The 26,076-nt window shown below is 34.4% G+C and overlaps 2 protein-coding genes across 24 annotated transcripts; one reads left to right on the forward strand and one right to left on the reverse strand.

The window, feature by feature from the left end:
• The first annotated feature begins 201 nt into the window (after positions 1 to 201).
• On the forward strand, positions 202 to 18,064 carry LOC108202668 (PHD finger-containing protein 1). 21 transcript variants are annotated; one of them, XM_017371172.2, is made up of 14 exons: positions 203 to 423; positions 708 to 771; positions 4,806 to 7,362; positions 7,437 to 7,560; positions 12,606 to 12,713; positions 13,174 to 13,254; positions 13,494 to 13,549; positions 14,694 to 14,807; positions 14,899 to 14,991; positions 15,090 to 15,194; positions 16,517 to 16,637; positions 17,143 to 17,364; positions 17,440 to 17,564; positions 17,745 to 18,064. In XM_017371172.2, the coding sequence occupies exons 8-14, from the start codon at positions 14,783 to 14,785 to the stop codon at positions 17,834 to 17,836; spliced, it is 783 nt and encodes a 260-aa protein (XP_017226661.1). In that variant the 5' UTR covers positions 203 to 423; positions 708 to 771; positions 4,806 to 7,362; positions 7,437 to 7,560; positions 12,606 to 12,713; positions 13,174 to 13,254; positions 13,494 to 13,549; positions 14,694 to 14,782; the 3' UTR covers positions 17,837 to 18,064. The 21 variants fall into 21 exon arrangements, with proteins under 21 accessions (XP_063940985.1, XP_017226661.1, XP_063940972.1 ...); XM_064084902.1 differs by having other exon boundaries at positions 4,806 to 7,188; positions 12,530 to 12,713; XM_064084897.1 differs by having other exon boundaries at positions 4,806 to 7,188.
• Positions 18,065 to 18,250: 186 nt separating this feature from the next.
• LOC108203176 (protein root UVB sensitive 3) lies at positions 18,251 to 24,480 on the reverse strand. 3 transcript variants are annotated; one of them, XR_010287751.1, is made up of 14 exons: positions 24,231 to 24,480; positions 23,627 to 23,686; positions 23,506 to 23,544; positions 23,344 to 23,406; positions 23,182 to 23,238; positions 22,925 to 22,988; positions 22,575 to 22,658; positions 21,726 to 21,808; positions 21,455 to 21,584; positions 20,779 to 20,871; positions 20,086 to 20,244; positions 19,765 to 19,805; positions 19,494 to 19,681; positions 18,251 to 18,671 (listed from the first exon to the last, which is right to left on the reverse strand). XR_010287751.1 is itself a non-coding variant. In XM_017371948.2 (14 exons), the coding sequence occupies exons 1-14, from the start codon at positions 24,414 to 24,416 to the stop codon at positions 18,573 to 18,575; spliced, it is 1,326 nt and encodes a 441-aa protein (XP_017227437.1). In that variant the 5' UTR covers positions 24,417 to 24,475; the 3' UTR covers positions 18,251 to 18,572. The 3 variants fall into 3 exon arrangements, 2 of the variants coding, with proteins under 2 accessions (XP_017227437.1, XP_063940965.1); XM_017371948.2 differs by having other exon boundaries at positions 20,086 to 20,224; positions 24,231 to 24,475; XM_064084895.1 differs by lacking the exon at positions 23,182 to 23,238 and having other exon boundaries at positions 20,086 to 20,224; positions 24,231 to 24,476.
• Positions 24,481 to 26,076: the final 1,596 nt, after the last annotated feature.

A 26,076-nucleotide genomic window follows, 5' to 3' on the forward strand; every position in this document is an offset into this window, starting at 1 on the left:
TTATTTTACGAGATAGCTAGATAGGTACTTATCGAATTATTTTATTTTTTTATAAAAATAAATAAACTATCAAATTTTTTTTTTTTGGACAATGCAGGAGCCAGAGTCGAACCCGGGTGTCCGGGACAATAGAGGATATGCCCGCCACTTGCCTATCCAATCGTGCTCTATCAAATTTATTTTTATTTCTATAGTTTTTGTAACGCCATAGAATTATGACAGAATTATGTCTGAATGAATATTCACTGAGACGCTCAAACATGTAAGTAGATAATCCTCAATCCCTGTAACTGTGTTAACAATACAAGAAAATGTAGTAGAGAGTGAAGTAGTCAGGAAAAGAATCAACCCATTTTGTTTACTCTCCATTGACACCCAGTCAATTCCTTTATCACCATTCGCCATCAAGATGAGATTTTTATGGTAACCCTTGTAAATTATTTGCTGTTTTATTTGATTTTTAGTTTTTTATGCATATTTAATCACTTCTGCTGATGGGTTTCTGAGTTCTTGATTAATTTAGCTATCTATGCAGTTTTTTTGTGTTCTTGGCATTGATTTCTTGAGTGTCATGTTGATTTATTAGTGTGTTATTATGTGTTCAGTTGATATGGTTTAATTTCTTGAAAATGTATTAACCTGGTTTTGGAAGAAAGGTTTGTTGGTAGAGATTTTGTAAATTTCCTTCCCTTTACTCCTTGGAACAGGTATAAGGTCTGCATACATTTGGCTTGCTGCTGCTTATGGCTGCTTTCGAGTATAATGCATGTGGTATGTTTGCTTTATGTTTTCAAAGTTGGCACAGTTTTGTAGTGTTGCTTGTTCAGCTGAATTAGCCATTTTGATGGTGTCAAACTCTGCGAGTGTCGGAATGAAAGAGTTGTGATTTGTGTTTTACCCTGAGATTTTCGTAGAGTGAGTATATATGTTTGCTAGAGGCATTTTCGTACCAAAGTGGACTAGGCAAACAGTGCATTCGTTAAACAGATTTAGAGCCTATGTTTCTCTGACTCTTTCGTTTTGATTCCAGACCCATGTCGAACAGTTGGACACGACCTTCACAGTGTCAGATCCATTGATAGGAATGTAAAAGATATATAGTACTAGAATAGGCCTAATTTAAAAAGTTCTTTGGAGAACCATTATTAGTTGAGTTTTATTGTAGTTTATATGTATACATGTTTATTAATACATTATGCCGTGTCACCATAACTCAAAATAGAACAGAGTAACAGTGTCCCCAATTATAAAAGTTTCAAGTTTGGCACTTGGATTCGTCTTGTACGAAACTCCATGCCCGAACTTGAGTAACACCATGAATAGCATTCAAGTAATAACTTAACTTCTCAATATCGTGCATTTCCAGAAATTAGGCTATTTACTCTATATATTTTCTTTATTAACTTTCCACATTCATGGTTCACCTATCATTTAGACTTGTCTGGCTGGCAAAATTCACTTCAAATGAGTGTGTCTAACATATGTTTTGACAGTCATGATCATTATGGTTGATTGACGAAGTCCACCGTTTTAGGACTTTTACACGTAACTTAATAAACATAGGAATTGCAGTGATGAGAGGATATTAACAAGCATGCTCATAAGAGACTATTAATCTAGAAAATTTATGTTGATTATACTTTTGCAGGCAAGTCCATAGGCATTTGTATATGAGGTATCTTTTATTTATTTTGTATTCTCTGGAGATTTCTTAAATACCTTATTGTTTCATGTTTTCTTTTGGGAAATGTATAGCCGGGCAAAAAATTTCATTAATTTATTAATTAAAACAATGTACATCTTCTTAACCCGAAATGGCTGGGGAACTTCTCTCTCTCTCTCTTGTATATTTGTATGCTTTATGTGCATCGGGCCTTGGACAGATCTGTAAAAATAGTGATTAAAGCAATAAAAACAGTTATAAGATAATAAGCAATAAATTATACGATTCCCAAGAATAAATAATCAATATTATTCCCAAGAAAGATGTATAATCAAAGCTAAGTAATAATGTGGGGATTACAATGCTTATATAGGGAATAAAAACCCTAATAAATAACCTCATGGACTAAGGCCCATAACACTTGGGCTTTATTATAAATAAACTACTTAATTATGAACTACTAACCCCACATATAAAACATATAGACAAATACATTATTTGTCTCTATGCTAAACAAATATAAACTAATTAATAATATATATATATTAATTGTTTATTCCCGTTCCACATCATTCTCCCCTTGAATAATAGATAGAACACTTATATATCCTTAGATAATAAAGTTTTTGCTAATTTATGATGATCAAAAACTGATTTATACAGGATCAATTAATATATGTGTGTGTGTGTGTGTGTAGAGCCCTGTAATTATCCATATTTCCCATAAATTATCGTTAGCTTTAATCTAAAATAAATATTTCTAATAAATACTACAATAAAAATATATTTATATCCAAATCAAAATATAAACTATAATTAACTAATTTAATTACTTCATGCTCTGCATCGTTATCCCTTCTCAATTTATTCAACCTCGAGTCATGAACCGAATAATGATTCTTTTGAAGAGAATAATAATTATAATTCAAAAAGCCTGATCATGAATCCATATAAAAGGATATGCATGGGAATGTGACCTCGAACAAATAATGCAATTAAATAGAATAAGGCAATGGTAACAATTTAATGACTCCATTGAACCATAATGGAATGATAGTCAATGCAAACTATTATCTTCATAGAGAGGCCTAAAATCCTAGACATGTTGTAGGATATCCACATCATTAACTTGTATCTCTCCTTGTATTGGAAGTATCATGTTATCATTTCGAGAGAAAACACTCCAATCATCAACTTGCACATCCAAGTTTGTTTTGAAAGTATTATAACTTTTAATAATATGCAGAATTGTCGCTTTTATCTTTTCCACAACATATGATTTCATTTGACATATATGTTTTGTCATCATGGTGTACATTTAAAATTCATTGATTAATTCGTTTATTTATCTTGGCCTTATCACGGGCGTGCGAATTCAAAAATTGCATCATTCAATTTTGAAGCATGAAATGGAAAGTGCAATTAAGCGTGTGCACTTTTACAGAAATAATATTAGTTAATACAAGTATATATATGCACTTATATTTAATGTACTTGTCGTAAAAATGTTTGTTGCTTATACTTAGATTTAACACAAAAAAAAAAAGAAAAGAAACTGACATAGTCTCTAATTAAGAGCATCTTCAAGGGCAAACCTTATTTTGGTATCCTAAAATATAGTAAAATAATGATTACCTAAATATAGGTAATTAAAAAGTTGTTTTACTCCAACATATTCCCATTAATCATCCCCAAATTTATAAAAAAATAATATTTTATTAGTACTTATACCTTGGTGGGAGAGATAAAAAAGAAGGGAGAGATAAACGAATAATCATATGGGTATGATTGTTTGAGGATGCCCTTAGTGCACATAGTAAACAATCCAAATGAAAAATGTGTGCCGTTGACTGCTGTTGGATTTATACACGCAAACACGTATTACATGTTATCTGAACACAATTTTTGGTGAGCTGCTTAGCTTATGTAGGGATGTACCATACCGCAACAATGAACGAGATCAAAAGTTTACAAAGATCGCCATGTTTTTTGGACTTGTAGTACTGGGATCTGGGAACCATCCCTGGCTTTATTGGATTGCTAGTAGTGATGAGAAAAGGTGTGGTTTCGATAGAAGAGTGTGTCAATGTTTAATTGGACAAGGTTGAGAAATGAGAAATGAAAACTTGGTTTAAACCTCTTCAGCAAAGAATCAATGGAAACACAAAAGATGATTGGATTTATTAGACAAACATTAACTAATTTGATCAGGATATGATAAATACAATAATAAGAAACTGATTTTAATAATCATATAGATTAACGTATAGGTAAATTATTACTACATAAAACAAATACACTTTATCCACATTAAGTACAAAAAATTTAACAACTAAATTACCTATATATCAGTGCGTCAATGTTGGATTTTTATAACAATTTGATGTGGGACAACGTTGACTCGTTGAGATATGAAAACTAGGGTTAAATCTGTCTTGCAAAGAATCAATGGAAACACAATAAAATTCTTTGCTTTATGGAACAACCATATATTCATCATATCTGGAATTTGATTAATATAGTAATAAGAAACTAATGCTAATAATTGTATAGATTAGCATATAGGTAAACTATTAATACATGAAACCAATGCACTTGTATCCACGTAATATACAATATTCATAAACTAGTTTATTTCTTTTTGTACTCCATTGGAATCACTTAGAGCAAGTCATGCTATATACGAAAGTGGTTATAGCCATTGCCATAGTATGACACCAAAAAGTGAATCTTGATGCTAAAATAAAACTATCATTTCAATGCTAAATACAAAACGCACCAAATTTAGCCTTATTTCATTCATGGTATTTACTATTCTCTTTTTTCTAATTTGTACTTTATTGATTTGGAAGTATGAATATATCAATCTTTAGTTGCAAATCAGAACTAACTATGCATTTATGCAATTTTGCATTCAAGTATGCAATTGCTTTGTAGTGGTCAATTTTTACATGTGGTTTGAAATTATAGCAGTGTAATCATATATAACATTGCATTGGCCTTGCTCTCATGATAAATTAATGAGTGTTGGACCATAAAATCAGGCTAAATGGGTATAAAACCAAATGAAAATAACCATAATATTGCCAAACGTTTTCGCGAAATAGTAAACTAATGGTAAAAATGTAAACTCTTTTTTCAGGTAATTCCTCAATCCTTCAGGTAATTTTCCAATATCATTGTGGAAATGGTCTTATAGATAGCAACACTAGGGCAACATCAGAATACATCTCTGACTTGTAAGCCGCCATTCCAACCATGTATGCCATTTTTTCAAAGGCCTAAATGTGTGTCACTAAGAGTTTGAAAAGAAAATGAAGATGATCGTCTGTGTGTGATATAATGGAGGTACAAAAGTGGTCTCCAAGTTTATGCCAAATTTCTTATCTTCAGACTTGATGCGGTTAAGGAAAATGTGATTGTGCAGACGACATATCTTCTCGAGTTGGTAGAACTAATAGCATGCACAACAGAGAACACAGTTTATCATTACCATTATTACAGGGTGTAGTAACAATTCAATGGGTATGAAATCTATGTTACTCGGACTCTTCATTTTGTCTAGAAGTACCCGTGTCGGACACTCGACATTCGGACATAGACACTTGGACTAGGACACTTATTTTAGGCCAAAAACATGTAAATTTTTCAGAATATTACCGAGTCCGAGACATAGACATGTATCCATGTCCGACACTTCTAGCCGAGTCTAAGTAACATGTTTCTAGACCTGTTATTTATTTTCTCTCTTTAACTCTTTTTCTTAGCCTATATTGGTATGACCCTGATGTTTTTAGAAAAAAGTTTTTTAAGTTATAAGTAGTTTTAAGATGTTATCTAGGAGCAAAAGACTTCTTAATGAAGCTTGGTCATAGGGCAGAACGGAAATGACCTTTACTGAATTTTAATCAACACGTCTCCCTCTGGGTGTACTAGTCCCCACAATGATGTTGAGCATAAGTGGATCTGTTAGTATTGCAAATGTTTAGGAAGTGCTTTACTTGTATACTGTGCAGTTATTGGCTGTCTCTGGCCCAACAGTGCATGCCCTGTTCCTTTTTGCACTCAAAATTTTATGTATTTAACACGAAACATGAAGTACTCTTGTAAGCTTGCGATATGCTTCATTGAAACTGATTATCACTTCCCACAGCTATAGTCTGTAAATTATAGTTTCCATTCTATGCTCGATCAGTTAATAAAATTGTACCTGTACCATATCCAAAAATTAAGCAAACAGTAACTCATGAATCTTGATAGTTGATTGTGTTTTGTACTTTATTCATTCCACAGGAATGGTCCTGCGAAAGATTGCTTGTGGAGCTGAATTCAGCATAAACCTGTTTGCATTTTGTTATACTGCCTATACATTTCAATTAATTTAAGAAACATTATTGTTTGCATCTGCTTTTGCTGATTTTCATATTTCAAGTTTTGTTGTTATACTTATATATACACTCAACGGTTTTGTATTGCCCATCCCATTTATGAGTTGTGTAGAAACCCGTGTAACCTGTTTACAAATCTCTCACGGGATACCTACCATTCTTCATTTGTTCCTCCAATAAGTTTTTCTGAGATTATGCTTAATCTACATATTATGTGGTCCTTGTTGAGAGACGGTATAAAGCACGAGTACTACCAATAAACCATTGGTACTACCAACTGAGTTTTTCTTCTAGCCATACCTTTTTCTATCTTCATAACAAATTTCTTAATATACATCTTTTTAGTCCTCATTCTCACTTGAGTGCGTTGCTCAACATGAAAGAGATGTGGAGACTAGACAGGAAACAATGCTCTTCATCTTGGTTCAATCCAGAGAATTAAATGACAAGGTGGACGACGGAGAAGATGAAATTATAAACTCTAATGAGGAGAGAAAAGGTTGGATTACCAAAGGAAGTTTAGTTGGTAATGCCCGTGTACCATTTCTCAACATGGGAAACATATTAAGTATATTTACCAGAAACTTTTTGAAAACTAATTTTAGGTACAGATGAAGGATGGTTGGTTACGCTAAAGAGAGGTTCACAAACATTAAAAACAGACTTGTGGTTGTGGTTGTGGTTGTGGTTGTATAGTAATTCATGAGCATGACCAGCCTCAAACTTGAATGTACAAGACGCCGAGTAGGTAAAAAAGGCATTTACTCAAATCTTATGTTGTATTGATCTTTAAAAAAAATAGGAATGGAGCATGTTTAATATTTATGACGTACATGGATGAGTAACTATTGAAAACATAAAGTTGTGTAAACGGGTGATTTGTAGGATGTTAACAGAGACTAAAAGCAAACTAAATCAAACCCTTACTTTGCATGTACACTTATGATGCAGGTTTTACTTCTGTGCTTCTTGAAATTGAGTTGGGAGTGTGCTTAAATAAACTTGCATGTCTTTTTGTTTTCACATGCTTATTTTCTCACAAAAACCATAGGTGACTAAGAAAGAATGTAAAGTGCATTGTATGTTTTCTGTAGACTGCAGTGGCATCATTGAGGAACTCGACTGTGGGGTGATTAGGTGATATTCCTTTTACTTTTTAGAGGGTAAAGAGAATATTTTGAATATTTGTAGAAGAACAATTAAATATGCAGTTTAAGATGCTTCCTCCTAGTGAATGCTATACTGTTATCTTTCGATATATATGCCCTCAGAGGAACGGTATCGCTCTGTGTTTTTATTCAACCTGAGGAGGTAAATTTAGACTTGTTATGAAAGACTACTAGTAGATTGCTCTGTGGGTTTAAGCATATTTCTTCTGTTTGTAGCTCAAGAAGAGGTATTTCTCAACTACTAAAATACATGGAACATGAGGATTTACTGATGCAATCATGTATGGATGGCAGAGAGTTACTGGTGTTTCTATCAACAATCCTGCAGCAGATTCTCAAGGTGAGCTTCGTGAATTTTTTGTCAACAATTTTGATAAAGAAATTAATAGATTAAGTTGTGTATTAGATAAATTGATTATAATTGATTAGCTATTTTATTAGTGTGTGGTAACTATATAAGTAGGATTATTTTATATTATACTAGTAGAATATATTTGCTTGTACACATATAAGGTCAGGTATAGACTGTTATATAGATAGAACTATAGCAGGAATATATACAGTGCATATAAACAGAGAAATGAGATAGATTATATGCTTATTTTATTATCAGTTGTGTTATACAAAGAGAAGGTTGGAACTTAATATATAGGGTGAAACACTTAGTCCCTAAGATAGCATACAATAATGATGACATAAGATAGCTGACTTCTTGATGGTTACATCATTTTAAGTTTGTAACACTATGGTCCTGTTTGGAAGTTAAAGGTTTGGTGTAAAATTAGAGGTTTGAGGTGCTTTAGAGGTTTGACCACCAAAATAAGCTAATATTAGTGTTTGGTAGTTGGCGGATTGAAATAGAGGTTTGGATCCAAAAAGCTACTTTGAGGAGCTTTTTGGATTAGTGGTTTTGGTTTGTGTCAGAAAAAGCTAATCAATCAGCTATTTACCAAACAGTTTTACGAGAAACAGCTAATTCAATCCGCTAGTCAAAACATCTAATTCAATCAGCTAGTCAAAACAGCTAATTCAATCCGCTAACAGCTAACCGCTAACCGCCAATTCCCAAACAGGGCCTATATATCACTCATGCCCAACTTTCCGATGGGAGGATGAAGCATTTTTCAACCTAAGCGGTTAATACGTCAGCTATTTAATCTTCTGATCTTACAAATTAAATATTAATGATATCATTATTCATCATCTGTTTGATGACATGTGGATCAATGTTGATATGTTTAGTTTGATTGTGTTGATATCTCAATGCAACTTTATAGGGGAGGCCGATGCAAGTCTGTTTTTGCAATCTGATCCACTGTAATTTAAGCACATCTCGAGCAATGACTTTGTATTCTGTAATTACCGTTTGCTTCTTGCTTCACCAAGTAACTAGGTTGCCTCCAACAAATGTCCAGTATGTTGAAGTGGAAGGTTTATCATCTAGACATCTAGCCCACTCTACGTCTATATACCCCTTAACCCCGAGAAAATTATCACCACTCCCTTTCCAAGATACCTTAATATCATATAAACTGCATCTAAATGAGTTTGATGAGGATCGTGCATGTGTGTGATTACTGCTTACAACTCACTACATATGCCATATCTGGGCACTAATCGTCGATACTTAGTTATATCAACGATGTTACCCACATCTCCGCAAAGCTTATGATTCACTTTTATAAGAGAATTTGCAGGTCTACATCCAAGCATAGTTGTTTCATTTATAATATCAAGCACATTATTCTGTCGTAAAAGTTAGATACCCCTAGACTTCAATGCCAAGGTCTTCCCAAGGCCCCCATTTCAAACTCAGAGATAAGTCTCTGTTTAACGTTTGCAATTTCACATGTGTCTCTACCTATTTGTTGCTCCCTGTGATTACAATATTGTCATCATAAATAGTCAACACGCTAATGTTTCACCATTGCTTTTCACAAATATCTTGTAATACCATATTAACCGTTGCCCTCTGAAATTTGCCAAACCAAACCCTTGGAGAGTCACAGATTGTTTTAATCCTTAAATGGTCTTGTTTAGTTTACATATTTTCACGATGGTTGCTGCAGCACTAGGTGGAATGAGACCTCTTCTTTCTAGCTCCACATGTAAGAATACACTTTTAACATCGAGTTGTTGAAGTTTCCATCCAAATTTGGTTGCACATGATATCAAGTCTTAAATAGAGCCATTTTTGCTAGTGGATCAAAAGTTTCTTATAATTAATCCCGTAATTTTGAATGTACCCTTTGGCCCGTAGATCTTGCTTTGTGCCTATCAATAAACCTAGAGTTAATTGTAAATTGCACCCTACACTTGGGACCAAACTCACTTTAGTATAAATACTTTCGGAAATTGCATTTTGTACTATTATATGACATGGGAACAACAGAATGGCCAAAATTAGTATTCAGACGATGCTAACATAATTCGATTTAATTTATCTCTAACGGGGGGACAGAAAAGAAGCCATAATCAAACATTAAATTAGACGATGATGAGAACCCTTCGGAGATGGTGAACCTCCGGTCATATCTCCTGTGCACTCTTGTTACAGATCCAAAGGGAAGCTTGCCCAAGATATGGTCTTTGCCTTGCCTGCTGATAACAAGCAATTTGAGGTATAGTTAGCAAGTGATTAGGGTTAAAAAAAAGTAGCAAGCAATTTAGGGTTAAAAGCAATCAATTTAGGGGTGAGTAAAGGGGAGAACAAGAGATTTGAACGGTGTTTATTATTTGGATATTAACCTTGTATCAACTGATAATTAGTGGATTTGTGTGTTTTTTTATGCCACACTTGCCCTTAATTTTTTAACGGCGTCGTTAACTTTTGATAAAAAGGGTGTATACTGCAGCGCTCAAAATAGTAAGGGGATGCGAGCAGTTTCAAAACGTATGTATACTAAAGTGAGTTTGGTCTCAAGTGTTAGGGTGCAATTTGCAATTAACTCATAAACCTATTAGGGTTTTTGTTTCAAAGTGAACACCGATATGCAACCTACTGATTTCCTTCGAGCTGAAAAAGCAGTTAGCTCCCAAGTATCATTATGTTTCAATTGCATTTAGTTCCTCTATCATGGCATCTTCCTAGTTGTTGGAATCACATTGAACATCCGGCTAAATATGTGTAACACAAAAGATGAACAAGGATGACACAAAAGCAAGTGAAAGAGGAGATGATACATTTTAGGATACAAAGTTTAAGATAAGATGATTAGTAGCAAAGGGTATACCCTTTCTGATAGCAATGGGAATATAAAAACTGTTTGGTATTGATGTTGCAGCCAACTTTGAAAAATAGGTAAAAATGGTTTCAAAGCTTTTAGAGAAAGCAAGTCCTCGAGTGTTATTTTCGGGTACAAAAATACCACCTTTTAACTTTTTTTTAACAAGAATACCATTTTCGGGGAGATGGCCAAGAATACCATTCTGATGTGCATTCTTAAGATGGGTATCCCAAGATACGCATTCTTGAAATTGGTATCGCATATTTTTTTTTTACTTTTTAAAAAGGCTGATACACATTCTCAGAATGGGTGACTGTGATAGCCATTTTCAGAATGGGTAACCTTCTTCAAATTTCATTTTTTGTAATCCTAAACATTTACCATATACTACACCCACCTTCATTTATGCGCGCGCACGCGCGCACACACACATATATATATATGTTCCTACTCGAATACAAACCACTAAAATACAAACTAAATACAAACCAATACAATTAAGTAGAATGAAAAAGGTTTTGGGGCCGGGGAATGACCCCGAGGTGGGCCTAGACAGGGCCTAGTAGGGTTGGGGTGGGGCCTAGTAGGATTATGATGGGGCCAAGTATTGGCCCCTAAGGCTATTTGGAGCCTGTCTAAGGCCTGTGCAGAGCCTTGGCGAGCCTCTAGTGGGTCCGGGATGAATTGAGTGGGGGTGATGACATATGGAGGGTGGGTGATGTCATTAAGAGGTAGGATCTCTTGGTTTGTATTTGAGCAATTATATATATATAGGCTCATGATCAAAAAGAAACCACTCTTAAAATAAAAACTAGAAACCAATACAAGTTAGTGATATTCTCAATACAATTTAGTCATATCCTCTGTGGAATTTAGTGATATGTGTTGCAAAAATTAGTGAAAAACTCCAGGAGTCAGCGAAAACTCTAGATCTGTGCTTGTTATCGATTCTGAGAGTAATAACGATGGTGGAGATAGCGGAGGAGGTGGACATGGAAGGGCGGGAGCATAGAAGGGATGGGATGAGGCAAAAACAGGGCGGCAGATGAGGCAGCTGAGATGCGGAGGAGGTAGACAACGGGATGAAGCTGTGGTTTCAAGCGGTGTAGCTTCGCCGGAACCGTGGAAAGATAACTGGGGTTGCAATTAAAAGGCGGCAGTGGCGGTGAAAGAGGCGGAGGTGAAGGAGGCAGCGGTGGAGGTGGAGCAGGCGGAGGTGGAAGTGGCGGAGATGGAGGTGGAGGTTAAGATGGAGATGGCAGGGAAGATGGAGAAGAAGGTGTATGTATTAGTGATATGTGCTTTAGAATTTAGTGATATTTGAGATGGGTTTTTAGTTTCCAGGATAACGAGGTTTCTATTAGAGTAAGACTCTCTCTCTCTCTCTCTCTCTCTCTATATATATATATATATATATATATATATATATTCACAAGTTATTCAACACCAGCAATCATTAACGTCGTTGTCTACATTATCAATTATCCCCGATCAAAAAATTAAAGACATCAAATATGAATTAATTGAGTTACCCATTCTCAAAGAGGGTAATAGGATGGTATTTTTTGGCCATTAATTTGAAAAGTGGTATTCTTATACAAATATATTAAAAATCATGGTATTTTGTATTTTTTTTATTTTCAGCTTTTGCAGGGAACAACTACAGTTTTCAATACCAAACCTCATAAGAAAACATCATATCGTATATTATACCTAAATAAGTGCACATATTAAAAATATTACTAAAACTATATCATAGTTGTTAAAAGGTTCCGGTTTTTTAAAAAATATTGAAGATAAGATATTGTTTGAAATCTACTTTTACAATGAACTATTATGTATGGATTTGAATATAACTTTTTGGTGAAATTGTGATGTTTAACAATCTAGGTATTTTGTTTATGACACTTGGGTAAAAATTATGGCTCTATCAATGTATATCTAGGAATTCTTATAATGTATTTGTGAGTTTTCAAAAGAAGACCACCGGGGAGTTATTGATTTTTCGGGCCTATGTTAGAGTTGGGTTTCGGACGACGTACTCAAGATACAAATACTTATTTATTTTTTTTTGGTTTTTAGGAATTAAAAAAGGCACGGTGTTTGGGCTAATAAATGTGTTGATGTTTTGCTTTGTTACCATCTTGATGTATTAAAGGTCGTGAAAGGTTGGAAATCAGGGATACCAACTTGGAATGTTGGTATTATTGCAAAATGTTGAGGATGGATAGTTGGATACGACTTTGCAAAGATGACCCATATTTAGGTAAGCAATTATAAATATAGTTCTGATTTATAGGGAATAGATAAAACTGATGTAAAACTGGCACCAAAAGAATATCCAACACTCTTTTAAATTACTTATTTTAGCCCAATTGGGTATTTGTTGTAATACAAAACCGTTTTGTAGGATAGTTGTTGTCAACCAATGGATTTTAATTTTTCCTTGAGATAGTTTCTCGACATCATCGAAGATTTTTTTTAAAATATGGCAACACTAAGGAAACATAATTAAAAATCTTTAACTCATGAGTCACCATTTTAATCATTTACACCATCTCCTCAAAGCAGTGGCGGATCTAGAAGGGGTGCTAAGGCGGGTTAAAATATTTTATTTTTAAGCCCTCTCCTAAAATTTTAGCCCATCTTAGTAAAAAAATACCAATTTACTAATATGTAATTATACGAAAATTACTAATCTTATAATTTTTTTAATACAAATGAAGCCCCCCTCTTAGTGGATTTCTGGAGCCGCCGCTGCGTCAAAGGCTTAGCATTGTGTCAACAAGTGATATCTCTAAGACAAGGTGATTACAAAATTGAAATCCAGAATTTAAAATAGTCCTCTTCTGTTATTTCCTCCTATCTATGTTGTCTAATATATGGTTTGTAGCAATGAATGTTTTATGTATCTATAGTTTTTGTGCCAATTGGGTTATGCTTCTAATCAGATCTATTTTATTACAGAAAGTTTTGTTTTCAGACACATATAGCTAACTGATTTGTTAATTTTGTATGTTTGTTTGTTTGATGTTCTCAATTCAAGTGTGACCGAGAAAAGATACGAGTGTGTTTAACGCATCTGGTGTAATCTCTTTTAAGGTATGTCACCATTAATTAAAATTTATGTTTATAGATCTATGCACATGTCTATGGAATGTGTGCCCTATTCTAGATTTGTGGTATACTGTTAACTTGTTGTGCGGCTCAGTGACCTCAAATTTGTTATGTAATCTTTATTGAAAATTAAAAAATTTAATTTTGGAGTGGAGATTTACTTGTGAAATCACACTATATTATTCTAGCTCTGTTAACTCTTACATTCAGTGGCATTTAAGATATTTAAACCTTTTAATAAAGTTTCTTAAGACTTGTAATTTGAAATTTTTTGTAATAACAAATTAACTGGAAAATTTCATATAAAAATAAATAAATATATATATATATATATATATAGGCAGGTGCTCAAATACAAACTCCTTAGTGTACAAACGTACAAACAATCACTAAATGACTTGAACAGAATCACTAAATGATTGAACAGAATCACTAAATCTAGTGGGGGGTCTGATGGAGAGATAAGGGGAGGGGAGCACTTACGGGGCGGCATAGCCGAGTGGTGGTGCAGCGCGGCCGGCGGCAGCCACGACGCCGGCGCGAGAGCAGTGCTAGAAACACGATTGAGGGAGATGAGAAAAGCAGTGGTGAATGTGTGTGTTTGTGTGTGTATAGCACTAATCGGTGAGCGAACAACCAGAGAGAGAGAGCCGCTGGCAGTGGTGGTGGTGGTTGGTGGTGAGAGAGAGAGAGAGGCGCTGGGCAGTGGTGGATGGTGGAGAGAGAGAGAGAGTGGCGCTGGGCAGTCGTGGTGGGTGGTGGGTGGTGGTGGTGGTGGGTGGGGTGGTCGTGGTGGTGGTGATTGGAGGTGATTGTGGTGGCGGTGGTGATGGATGTATGTGTATTTGTTAAATTAAAATCTGCTAATCACTAAATATTAGTGTCATAATCACTGGTTTGTACGTTTGTACAGTAAGGAGTTTGTACCGGAGTAAGACCCTATATATATATATATTATTTATTCATCAAATAAGTCCTCATATACATTTTAGCATTGGGCCTCAAATTATTGGAGACGGCCCTTTCATAGTTTGTATTATACTTATCCTTCCAATCTTTTTCTTGGTTTAAATATTTCATATACGATATTGTCATGTCTTAATGAATTTGTTAGTTTCATCTTCATCAGTACAGAGGCAGAGGCTGTCAAGAGGATCCAAGGTCATTGCATTAGCTCAGAAAAGATATAGCGTGATTTTTGATCTCTTAAACGTTGCTATGGATTCCCATCTGTTGCCCATCCGTAAATGACCTCTTAACTACTATACAACCTGCAGTTTTTCCATTGCCCGTCTGTAAACGAACTCTTGACTGTCCACTTATACAACCTGCAGGTAAAAGAAGGTCAACCTCAGAAGCACTACAAGATGGACGCCGCAGGCGAGTTACTTTTGCTGACCAGATTTCGACAATATGCCATTATAGTGGTTAGATCTAAAATAATTGCTTGCCCCAGATTCTATGTTACTCTTTCTTTTTTTTATTATCTTCCTGGATGATAGTTTCAATGTTGTGCATCATGCAGGAACTGAGGGCTCAGTCTCTAGACTTGATTTTGTCGATGCATGTGGCGGTGGAGATGTGGTACCTTCTCCAGTTAGTAGAACTAGAACCAGTAACAATTCAATAGGTACCACTTTATATTTTCACTTTTCATATATTTTTTCTCTGTAGCTCCTTTTTACTCCTTTATTGATACGGGCTGTATGTTTGTTGATAAGTCTTTTTAAGTAATTTGTAACTTGTTATATAGGATCAAGAAATTTAAGAAATAGAAAAGCTTAGTTGGTCTCGTTTGCATCACTAATTTAAAATACATTTGCATTCTATTAATTTTTAAAAAATTATAAATGTAAAAAGTTGACTATTAAAATTTTTCTGAATAAGTATATCTCTTTCTTACTACTTCGCTTTTTCTAACCAAACATGTTTTTTTTTCCTTCCTTTTCCAATTGAAGTTAACCTCTATTTGTGTAAATTTCTCTAATCTAATTTTGGATTTTTCTTTTTGTTATTTATCATCACATTATCTTGTGCAGAAGTTCACATCAAATTCATGTCATATAATTTAACAAAAACGTTTATTCTGACCTAACTTCTCAAAAATTTATCAAGATATAATTTAATTTGAAATGAGTGGTGCAAATGAGACCAAAAATTTGTCGGTGATCCACTTGATATATTGAAACGAAGCGAGTGGTCTAATTGATAATTAACCCCTTTTTGAAGAGTTTCTCATGTAAAAGGAATTAAAAATATGTATGCAGTTAATTTGAATCTTTAATTATTAGATAGAGAAGGAGAAAATAGATAATACTAATCAATAATGTCTTTTGTTATTAAGGGTTTAATAACCTTTTAATTGTTAATGTTTTATTAAATTATTAAATAAATTTAACATCAAATTCTTAATTGCTAATATGTTAAAATTTAGCACAGATCCCTAAAAAGTTTTTATATGGCCCTGATGAGCTTTGGTGTATTGTAATGAACATTTAACCTTCTGAGTGTTCTAGTCACCACACTCCCCATACTGGCTATGTGCATAAGTGGACTCGCTAGTTATTTAAATGTCCAGGAAGTTTTATACAGCTCCGACTCAATTCTTCTCTTATATTTCTTCCATGGAAGTTCATGTATTGAACACTACATGTCTGTGATAAAGTACTTTTTGAGCTTAATTTTATGCTGATCTTGAGATAATGCTTCATTAAAGGTGATTACCCAGTTCCTGCAGCAACATTTTGCTAATAAAGTTCTCATTAAAATGTCTCCATGTCTACACGCTTCTGTTTGGCGAAGTTTTATACATAATATTAAATGCCTATGATCATGAATATCACTGAAGTTCAGTTATATGAAAAGCTTTAAAGCTAGTTGTAAGGTCAATTATGTTTCAATACCATATCCAAGAAATGAAATAATCCCAACTCCTGATGTTTGATTGATTAGGTGTTCAATCTCAGACGGCTTCCAATCATTGCAGCCCTAAGAGTGGAGAAGGCAGTAAGCAAACTAGTGTGCCTACTTATTTATTCCCGAAGAATGCTCCTGCATTAGAGCGTGCATGGTGGTTAGTCAGCATTAAAGTCATGTGCATATTGTTATTCTGTCTATACATTGTGGTAAATTTAAGCCGACTGTATTCTTTATATACGTTTCTGCTGGTTTTCTTTGCTCAAGTTTTGTTTGTTTATTATACGGTCGGTACTTATGTTTTACCTAGCCCATTTATGAGTTGAGTAAAAGCTCATTTAAGAAGTCTGTAAACCTTTATCCAGCATAAGATGCCATGCTTTATTTGGTCTTATAATTAGTTTTCAAGAAGCTTCTGGTAAATCTATGTATTCTTTTTTCCTCGTCGAGACTTGAGAGACAGTATAATAATAAAGCGGTGTAGTTGGGTGTTTTGTGGGCTGTTAACAGAGACCGGAAACAAACCAAACCAAATCCTTATTCTTGAACCTACAGAAATCTGTATGGTTCTCCTTCATATGCTTGCTTTCTGACTAAACTTCAGTTACTAAGCAATAAGCATGAATGCTAAGTGTGGTTTTCTTTCTTTTTGTTTTCTTTAGTGGCATCATGGAGGTTGATGGTATGAAGAGGTTGTCTGTAAAAATGACCGCTCATTTATCTGCAATAGTTTCTCGCAACGCTTTTGAATTATCGAAGAAGATGAACCCAGAACTGCATTCCCAGTTGCTTCCTCGTACAAAATGCCATCCTGATATTTTTCAGGAGTCATGCCCCAACCGAGACGACATCGCTCTGTATTTTTATCCATCCAGAGATGAAAGGTAATTCTAGACTTCTTGTACCGGACTTTTGGTATATTGCTCCAACTCTTTAAGCCATTTCTTATATTCTTTTAGGGCAAATGGGAAGTACTCTGAACTATTAAGAGGCATGGCAGATAATGATTTGATGATGCATGCTCATATTGACGGTATAGAGTTGCTGATGTTTCCATCAACAATCCTGACGGCTGATTCTCAAAGTGAGCATCATAAATTTTGCATCATTGATCTTATACTATTTCATGACAAGTTTGTTTATTAATTGATGTTTACAAGTGTTACAATTTCTGGCTACTATATCATTCCTTGTTTTTGCTTCATAACTTCATCACATTTTAAATTTGTAACGGTACACTTTTTTCCTTGAATGCTTTTAATAGCGGTAAACAATAGTTACTTCATCTGGGGCCTCTTTTACCGTCGAGCTATGGACCAAGGGACACAAGAAAGTTCTGGTGACTTGAAGCGCTGAAGAGTTTCTTGGTCGTCATGTAATAGTCTAATGATGTAACATTAGTAAGGAGTTGTGAGATTGTAGTTGATAAAACTATGATGATTATGTTTTTGTTTTGAAATTTACTTTTAGTTTTGCATGGATTAGATTTTGAAATTTGCCTTCTTTTCTGGTCACCGAAGGCCGCATGGATGTTTATTGTGGTGACTCGGAAAAATTTAATAATTATTTATTTGTTGTTATTAATTTTCTGAAAGAGAGAGAATAAAAATTTATATTTTATTCCAATTTGTTGGATTTTCAAAAAAAATTTTTGTGAGTTTTTGCAATTATGTGATTATTTGATTTAATATTGTTGCACAGTTAGATGTGCAGTTTTAGACAATAGTCCTGTACAATATTCATGTGTTCACCGGACTGTAGAATATCAACTGTCAGAAGAGTCTTTTTATTACTAATAATAGAATATTGAATATAGAGTATACTGCACATAGAAGCAGCACTGTAAATCTGTAATAATAAAACTGGAGAACATTACTTGGCAAAGCTTGCACCGTTATAATAATACAAGTAAAGATGCTTCCCTCGCAGAAGAGAGAAAAGCAGATCAAAGTACAAAGTCTCAAGTACGAATGCTAAAGATCATTTTTCTTTACCAGTCGTACATCAACCAAGAACTGCTGCGCTCAATCTCCAGAACTTCCTATTTCCTACTATTACTGCTGTGCTAACAAGATTATCCTGCTCAAATTCTTCACTCGGTCTTTTCATCCAAACAATCACGTCTCCAATGTGCCCTCCATATAATTGATGGTGTCAAAAGGCGTTCCAGTTTCCAGCCTGATGATCGTAGCTGCCGTAATAGAAATTGTATAAAAACCAAAACCTTAAGCATACATGCCGTAGTTTTGACAAATAAATACATGTGCAGGTCTAGGAAAATATACCTGATTTTATAGAAGCTAGCTACATGTAACTGAAAGTTACAGTAGTGAAGTTCGCATAGGTACTAAGTTTCAACATTCACCAAGATTTCACTACAGTCTACAACATATAAGATTCATAGGACGAAACCATATATTGTCTCCTGTCGCCCTTGTTTTTTGTTTTGGGTTCCAAATATGTCTTTTTAAATTGTGAAAACAGGGAACAAGTGTGGTATGCTAATTATTCTTATTGGACAAGCATCTGATAAAACTCAAATCACTCCAGTCTGCTGTCTTGGAATACTTGGCCACCATGATTTCCATGATTTTAAATGCCAATACCAAACCCCATCCTTTTCTACCTCTTGGCATCACCGCGGCCTGTATCGCTACTATTACTTGTTTAATACACAACAGTTAATGAGAAATGCCCCTCTCCACATGTTATCAACTACAGTATCTTCCTGCATTACTACTCGACCAGTTTTTTTTGTTAATAATACTCAACCAATATTGTTTATGATACTAGAGAGTTGTTCATTAGCTCTTCTCTACTTCATAATCTCATACAACAGGGTTTTCTGTTATATGTAGTACCCTTGATTGTCCAGCAAGATAACTGCTTAAAGATAGTAGTTTCTTTTTCAATTAAATGGGATGAGTCATCATTGGTGATAAATGAGCCAGAATCCAGAGATCTATATAGGCCCAACTACATAATATCAAAAAAGTATGTGTTAACCAGGTACCTTGAGGGAAAACACTTTGTAATGTTTATCCATCCATGACTGACTCTCCAAGTAGACAGAGCTTCCTTTTTCAACAAGATGTGCCATGACAAGAGCATGAATGTATGCCTGCAAGACATCTCCAGCTGTTGAGTCTTTATGCATAATAATGCTGATGACTCCTCGTTTTTCATGCAGCAAGTACTTGGCTGGAAAGTTCAGGAAAAAGCTTTAATAAGAAAAGTTTGTCAGGTGTATTTCAATGAATTAGACGTATGAGATAAATTTGAACCTTTCTTGTAATGTGATCCGGCTAATTGTATAAGCTCTTTCCTGTTTTAGGTCAAAAGAAAATGTCATTAATGTAGCCTATACACACAACTTGTATTTTATATTATGATATGCGTGTCAAGAAAGCCATGTATGATATATCATGCAAGAAAATTAACCCAAAAGTTTTGAAATCAAAATTTCTGGGAAGTTTCTGGAGGCATAGTAAGGCATGCAGAGGTGTTACTAATGAAACTATTAAATGGTGTAGCATAAACCTCGTATGTGAAAGGTATCGTAACTTTATATCAAAGAAATAGAAATCACTAAATTAGAAGCTTACAATTCAAGGTGATCAACTGAGGAGATCCTGACACCCAAGTGTACCCGTGTGTACAAATAAGTGAACTTCCTTGAGGTCCACGAAGTGATCCATAGTGGTAAAACATGTTCCATGACTGAGACCTGTTTTGGAGAAAGAACTGGCAACCAGTCCACATAGCTGCATTCAATACCACGTTTCCTATTTTAAAAAAGCATTATATATAGATGATATATAGACACAGCTCTTCTTATCAATGCAGTCTGCAGTCTTTGAAATGTTTTGATCTTGTACAACAGTAGTTGTCAGCATATTTGTTTACAATAGATGATAATTAACAAATTGTGATCATGAAGGGATATGCTCACAGTTCTCACGACAGTGTACCAGATATATCTCAGCATTTACAAAGGAATTTCAATGTACAAATAAAATAAAATAAAATAAATTGCATCGTCCATGTAAGAAAGGTGTCCAATTCCCTTATAGAACATATGCAATATAGTATTATTATCTGATCACTGGAAATGTAAATATTCTAATATGCTGAAGATGCTATTGTCAAGTATCAGACACCAGTGATTGGTTGCCACAACTGTCACAACTCATGATTACAGTTTGATAGTGCCTCCAATTATAAATTAATGATAATCACCGAGACTAGGGACTGGAAATCAATTAAAAAGTGACTGCAAAAACAAAAACCGCACTCACTTTGGCCAGTCTCCACATAGTGCCATAAAAGAATTGAGCTTCTTTCACAATTTAACGTAGTTAGTGACAAGCACCTGACAGCCTTGTAGTTTGCTGAAATGCCAGAGAAATATCATCAACAAAAAAGTACAGGTTAAAGTGTAGATTTCTAAGAAATACACTGCTTAATCCAAATAAAATGGTGAATTTCGAAGTGTCCTTCCAAATTAAGTTTTTCTTATTCTTTTTAGCTAGAATCTAGAAAAAAATTCGCGTGAATCCCCTGTGCTTCTTTTTCTGTAAGTTGTAACACTGACCATGTTTTTAGTTGTAGTAATCCTCTTTCAATTATCTATTGAATAAGACTTTTTGTGGAAACTGAGTACACACTGGCCAAAAGGTTCCATCTCCATGTTTACCTTACCGTCTAGGAGGCTATATATATTGGACGAGACCACCATGGATCTTATTATGATATAAGAAGAAAGTTTATGATAGGAAACAGAAATGTGAAAAGAACAAAACATAAATGCAACATTGTAAGAATTAAAGTTGGGGTTAAAAGTTAAACTTTTCACATACTCAAGGAGCTTGCAGTTTGTACTATTTACACATGTCCTGCATGGGGTTTATGTGCATAAACGATGCATATAGAAATATTTCCAACTAAAATAGAGTAATAATGAGAAGTACTGACCATACATATGGAACATGGTAAGAGACAAAAAGGAAAACCAGATAGCAATTGGCTGCCCCATTGTGATGTGGGCAATAAGCATTCCTATAGCCATCCCGGCCATGGTCGCAACCGTCTCTTGGCTTCCTTCCTGTCAATATACATAGGTAAGAGAGTATAACAATGTGCACAACTGAAAATTTGTATTAGTAAATTTTTCATATGTCTTTCATCGCGCACACGCGCGCGCGCGTATAGTCAGAGTATCTATTGTAATCATAATAATATATACCTTGGCAGATATATCCGCTGAATTATTCTGGAGGGCAAAATGCTGTGTTAAAGCAGCCCGAGTTGCTCCACTTGCAACACCAGCTAAGCAGTTATAATATTTTAACAAAAAATTATCAGATCGATGAAGCTGTAAAGTAAATATAGAAGACTAATTTTGTGTTTTCACTAGCACAGATTCTATATAAACAAGTTTAAATGCAGATTTTAAATGGCTTTTTTTGAAAACAGATTTTATCTGGGTATTTTTATATACAGATTTAAATCCGGCCGGATTTTAAGAAAAATATTAGGCCAGTTTAAGAACCGCGGGTCGGACCGGATTTTTTTCTGATCAGATTTTTCAGACTTTTTTCCAGATCGAATCAAATCGAATTTCAGATTTCAAATTTTTTGTACATCTCTAGTCTACACCATGATTATTACTAAAATTTAAAGTCCCCGAAGTTATCAAAGAATAAAGATTTGTGCTAGCGATGATTTCATTTCTTTATTCAGGAGGACGTAATTTGTACAATATAAATGGTAACATAGGGATAGGCCAAAGCTGAGCATATACTCGTACAATCATCCCTCCAGAAGGGAAGACAATGTGTTTACCTGATTCGAGAGGGGCGGAGATTGAAAGGAAAGTAAATGTGTTTGAACTTTTGACTGACCGAATAATGATTTTAATCATTTAAATTATAATATAGTATTTTAGTTAAAAGCCATGTGCCTTTGGTATTTGAAAGGTCAATTGTGGGAGGATTGTCAACTTTAAAACCTTTGGTCTCCTTCAGTATATCAAATGCTCATAGGTAAAGAGTAAAGAAATTCTGGACTTCACTATCAAAATGTAATAACTTACTGAAAGATCTTGACAAGCTCCCTATGCAGACTATAAATATAAATGCAGAGGGGAAGAGAGGAGAAACAAGGTCCATCAGCATTCCTGCGACAATAACATGCTTCCATATCATTTCCTGGAACTGGCATTTTCCATTAAAATACTGAAAACGTTTGCAGAGAGTTTGTCCCGGAGAAAAATAAGAGCAATTTTTTTTTGGTGAGGTGAGGTCAATTACAATTTTATTTGCCTCCACTGACACTCAAATTGGTAAGTAGGGATGAGGGATATCTGCTAAGCATGTGTTGGTTTGTGCACGTGCGCTGCACATATGTGCTCTGTGTGTGTGTGTGTAAAAAGGAGACTAGTACCAAGGTCATTCATGAGATCTGCAACCAAACGCCACATCTTAGCATTGCTATCCAGGTTAGAACCCTGAAGATCAAGTATGGCAAAAAGTTGACCAACTTGTATGAAAGATATATGGTATGCATAAGCCACATCATAACATGAACCAAGTGCATAACATCAATTAAATGTTAAACAAATGAATGCTGTCTAGAAAAAATAACCTGACGCAGAAAAATATATTACACCTGATAATAACTCTAAGGTCAAAACAGCAAACCTGGTAGAATGTGAATAAGATACCTCCGAGCATTCCACTTAAATCCCTTAAAAACCACTGAAAAGATTTAAAGAACTCTATTGTTATTATTTTTGTTTATGCATAAAAATGAAACCAATATTAGTTGCTATGTTCCTGCATAAAGTAGATAGTTCAATTCACCTGAAATGTGGCCCCAATTACAGTAGCTGATTTTTCACCAACTCCAATAGCACTCAAAAGAGCCTAAAAAAAGCAGAACACCATAATCTTTCTTAGACCAAAATCATTGCTAGGAATTAGCAAGGAGGTTGATGTTGAACTGATGCACTTAAATACACCTACTTGTGTGGAAAGCATCATCCTCACGTAAGTCGAAAGGCCCTAACCAACACAACATCAAGTTATATTCTTCAAAAAAGATAATCCAACTCAAAAATAACAATATGAATCAAGACTCCCTGACCTGTAACAAGTCCCAAACTTGAAACGGCACATAATCCGGTGTCACACTGTTCGGAAATCCCTGCATTCAACATATACAGAGTGAACAACACTTAACACGCACCGCCCACATCACGCCACATGTAAGTAACAGTTACAGGTTTATGGTCATGTTTGCAAACATGTCATTTTAAAACTTACTGAAATCTGATAAAAACAAACACAACAAACTTAAACAAACAAAATTTTAAGAAACCAGCCATTCGGGTTACTTTCGAGATTTGTGTAACTGAAATTGAGTGATGTTCTAGCTACATTACAAAAAACATGTCAAAATCCAATCTTTCACACACACTAGCATTTCTAAACAATCCACTCAAAAACACACAATTCCAATCACAACCCCTTGAAAAGATCACAAATTTAAGCAAATAAAAAAAACGAAGTCATTCACACTCCACTCGAACATTGCCTCCAATCCTTCCCACTCACCAACATTTCTCAAGAATCCACTCAAAATCACACAAAACTAACCACAACCCACTTAAAAAGATCACAAATTTAAGCAAAACCACACATAAAAACACATGTCTGTATACAAAAATCGAAAAGGGTCGAAAATTGACCTCAGGGACAAAAGCTTCAAGAAATCTGTTGGAAATGTGATGAAAGCGAGAGCCGTGTCTTTGAACAGCAAAGTGGGTAGATGAGTTGGCCGTGATCGTAGCTGTTTTGAAGAACTTAGACGACGCCGTTCCGCTCCATTCTTCTAGTGTTATTTCCGACGGAGCTTCTCCGTTTCCCATGGACATGGACTAAGCTCGAGCTGTTTCTTCGTTGACTGTCTATTCTGTATTTGAGATCTTTAGAAAACGGATGATTTTTATTTTTTTCAATCTTTTTATTATTTATATTTTAATTTTAATATCCAATTGTGCGTGTAAATAATAATTTTATTCTGTACACATATTTTGTTAATCGTAGATTTTGAATCTATTAATAAGATTTTGAACAGACTCGTGAAAGGTTCCAAACACTCTCTCCCTCTCAAACCCGAGCCTCCGTCAAAAGTTTTCGAGGGGGCTTCCATCGATTTTCATCGGTAGAAAGCCCAGAGTTTTTGTTTTCGTTTTCTTTTTTAATCTTGTTTTCTTTCAATAAGTTCCCAATTTATTTGGGTTTTGTTAGTCTCTCCTTCTTTTGAGAGTTGGTTTTGGTTTTTGTTTTGATGTGTTTTGATGTTCTTCATGACCGAAGTTATAGATCGACATGATTTTCATGAGTTTAATTTAGATTTGAAGGTTATTATGGAATCGCATTTATGATCGATTGTTCAGAACAGTCGGGTGATAGCCAATCAGGTGAAAGCCAATCAAGTGAAAGCCAGCCAGGTGAAAATGAGTACATATATTCAGATCATGTTCAAATCGCTTAGTTGCCTCTTCAAGAAAGAAGGATTCAACAGCGATATAATACAGCGTCTGTCCAATTTCAATTATATTTGTAGACGTCGTATGGCTTTTGATGAATGAATTATTATTTTTTATCAAAAAAGATTTTGAATAGACTTTTCTTTCTGTCTGTTCATACTGGTGTGTGCACTTATTATATTTGGATTAATATCGTTAACACAAGTTTGTAACGATCAAATATGTTAAATTAATTAATATAAATAGTACTAATAGTTGTATTTGAATTAATAATTTTAAAATGTCAGTAATTAAATAAAAATTTATCCGTTAAAATAATTTTGTTATGGAAAACTTGTAATTGACCTAAATATTAAGACGAATATATTATCAATTTTATATTTTTTTTTCTACAAAATTGCACATATTATATTAATATGATATGATAAATTTCATGTCAAATTTAATGACATTTTATTGATAATACTCTTCTGTCCTTTTAACGGGTATTGGCCCCTAGTATTACAAATTATACTTTAATATCTCGAATATCAAGATCCGAATAAATGATACTTGAATATCACTTAGTGACGAGGGATCGTATAGCGTTTTGCATTTTAGGGCAAAACGCTATATTGTGTAGCGTTTTAATGGGTAAACAATATTCTATTTAGCGTTTAACACTCAAAATGCTATATCACGTAGCGCTTTCGATTCAACCCTAAAATGTTTTTTAAGTATAAATTAATTATTCTAAAACTCAACTGCGATCGTAAAATATTAACAACCGTTTAGGCTCGAGAGTTTAGGGCCTCCTAAACCCTAACCGTTTGCCAATTTAATTTCAAATATTTTTATATATATAAAGAAATACACAAAACGCAATTTTGTGTAGCGTCAATGCTTTCGTAAAACATTAAAATGCTACTTTGTGTAGCGTTTTCGTATTTAATAATTAAAAAACGTTACACGAAGTAGCGTTTTCCTATTATGTATAAAACATTAGTTTACAAAATGTTAGTAAGTAATAGTTGAGACCACTTTTAAGAAATATGATGATGTT

This window comes from Daucus carota, chromosome 9 (assembly GCF_001625215.2).
Source record: "Daucus carota subsp. sativus chromosome 9, DH1 v3.0, whole genome shotgun sequence".
NCBI classification, from domain to species: Eukaryota; Viridiplantae; Streptophyta; class Magnoliopsida; order Apiales; family Apiaceae; genus Daucus; species Daucus carota.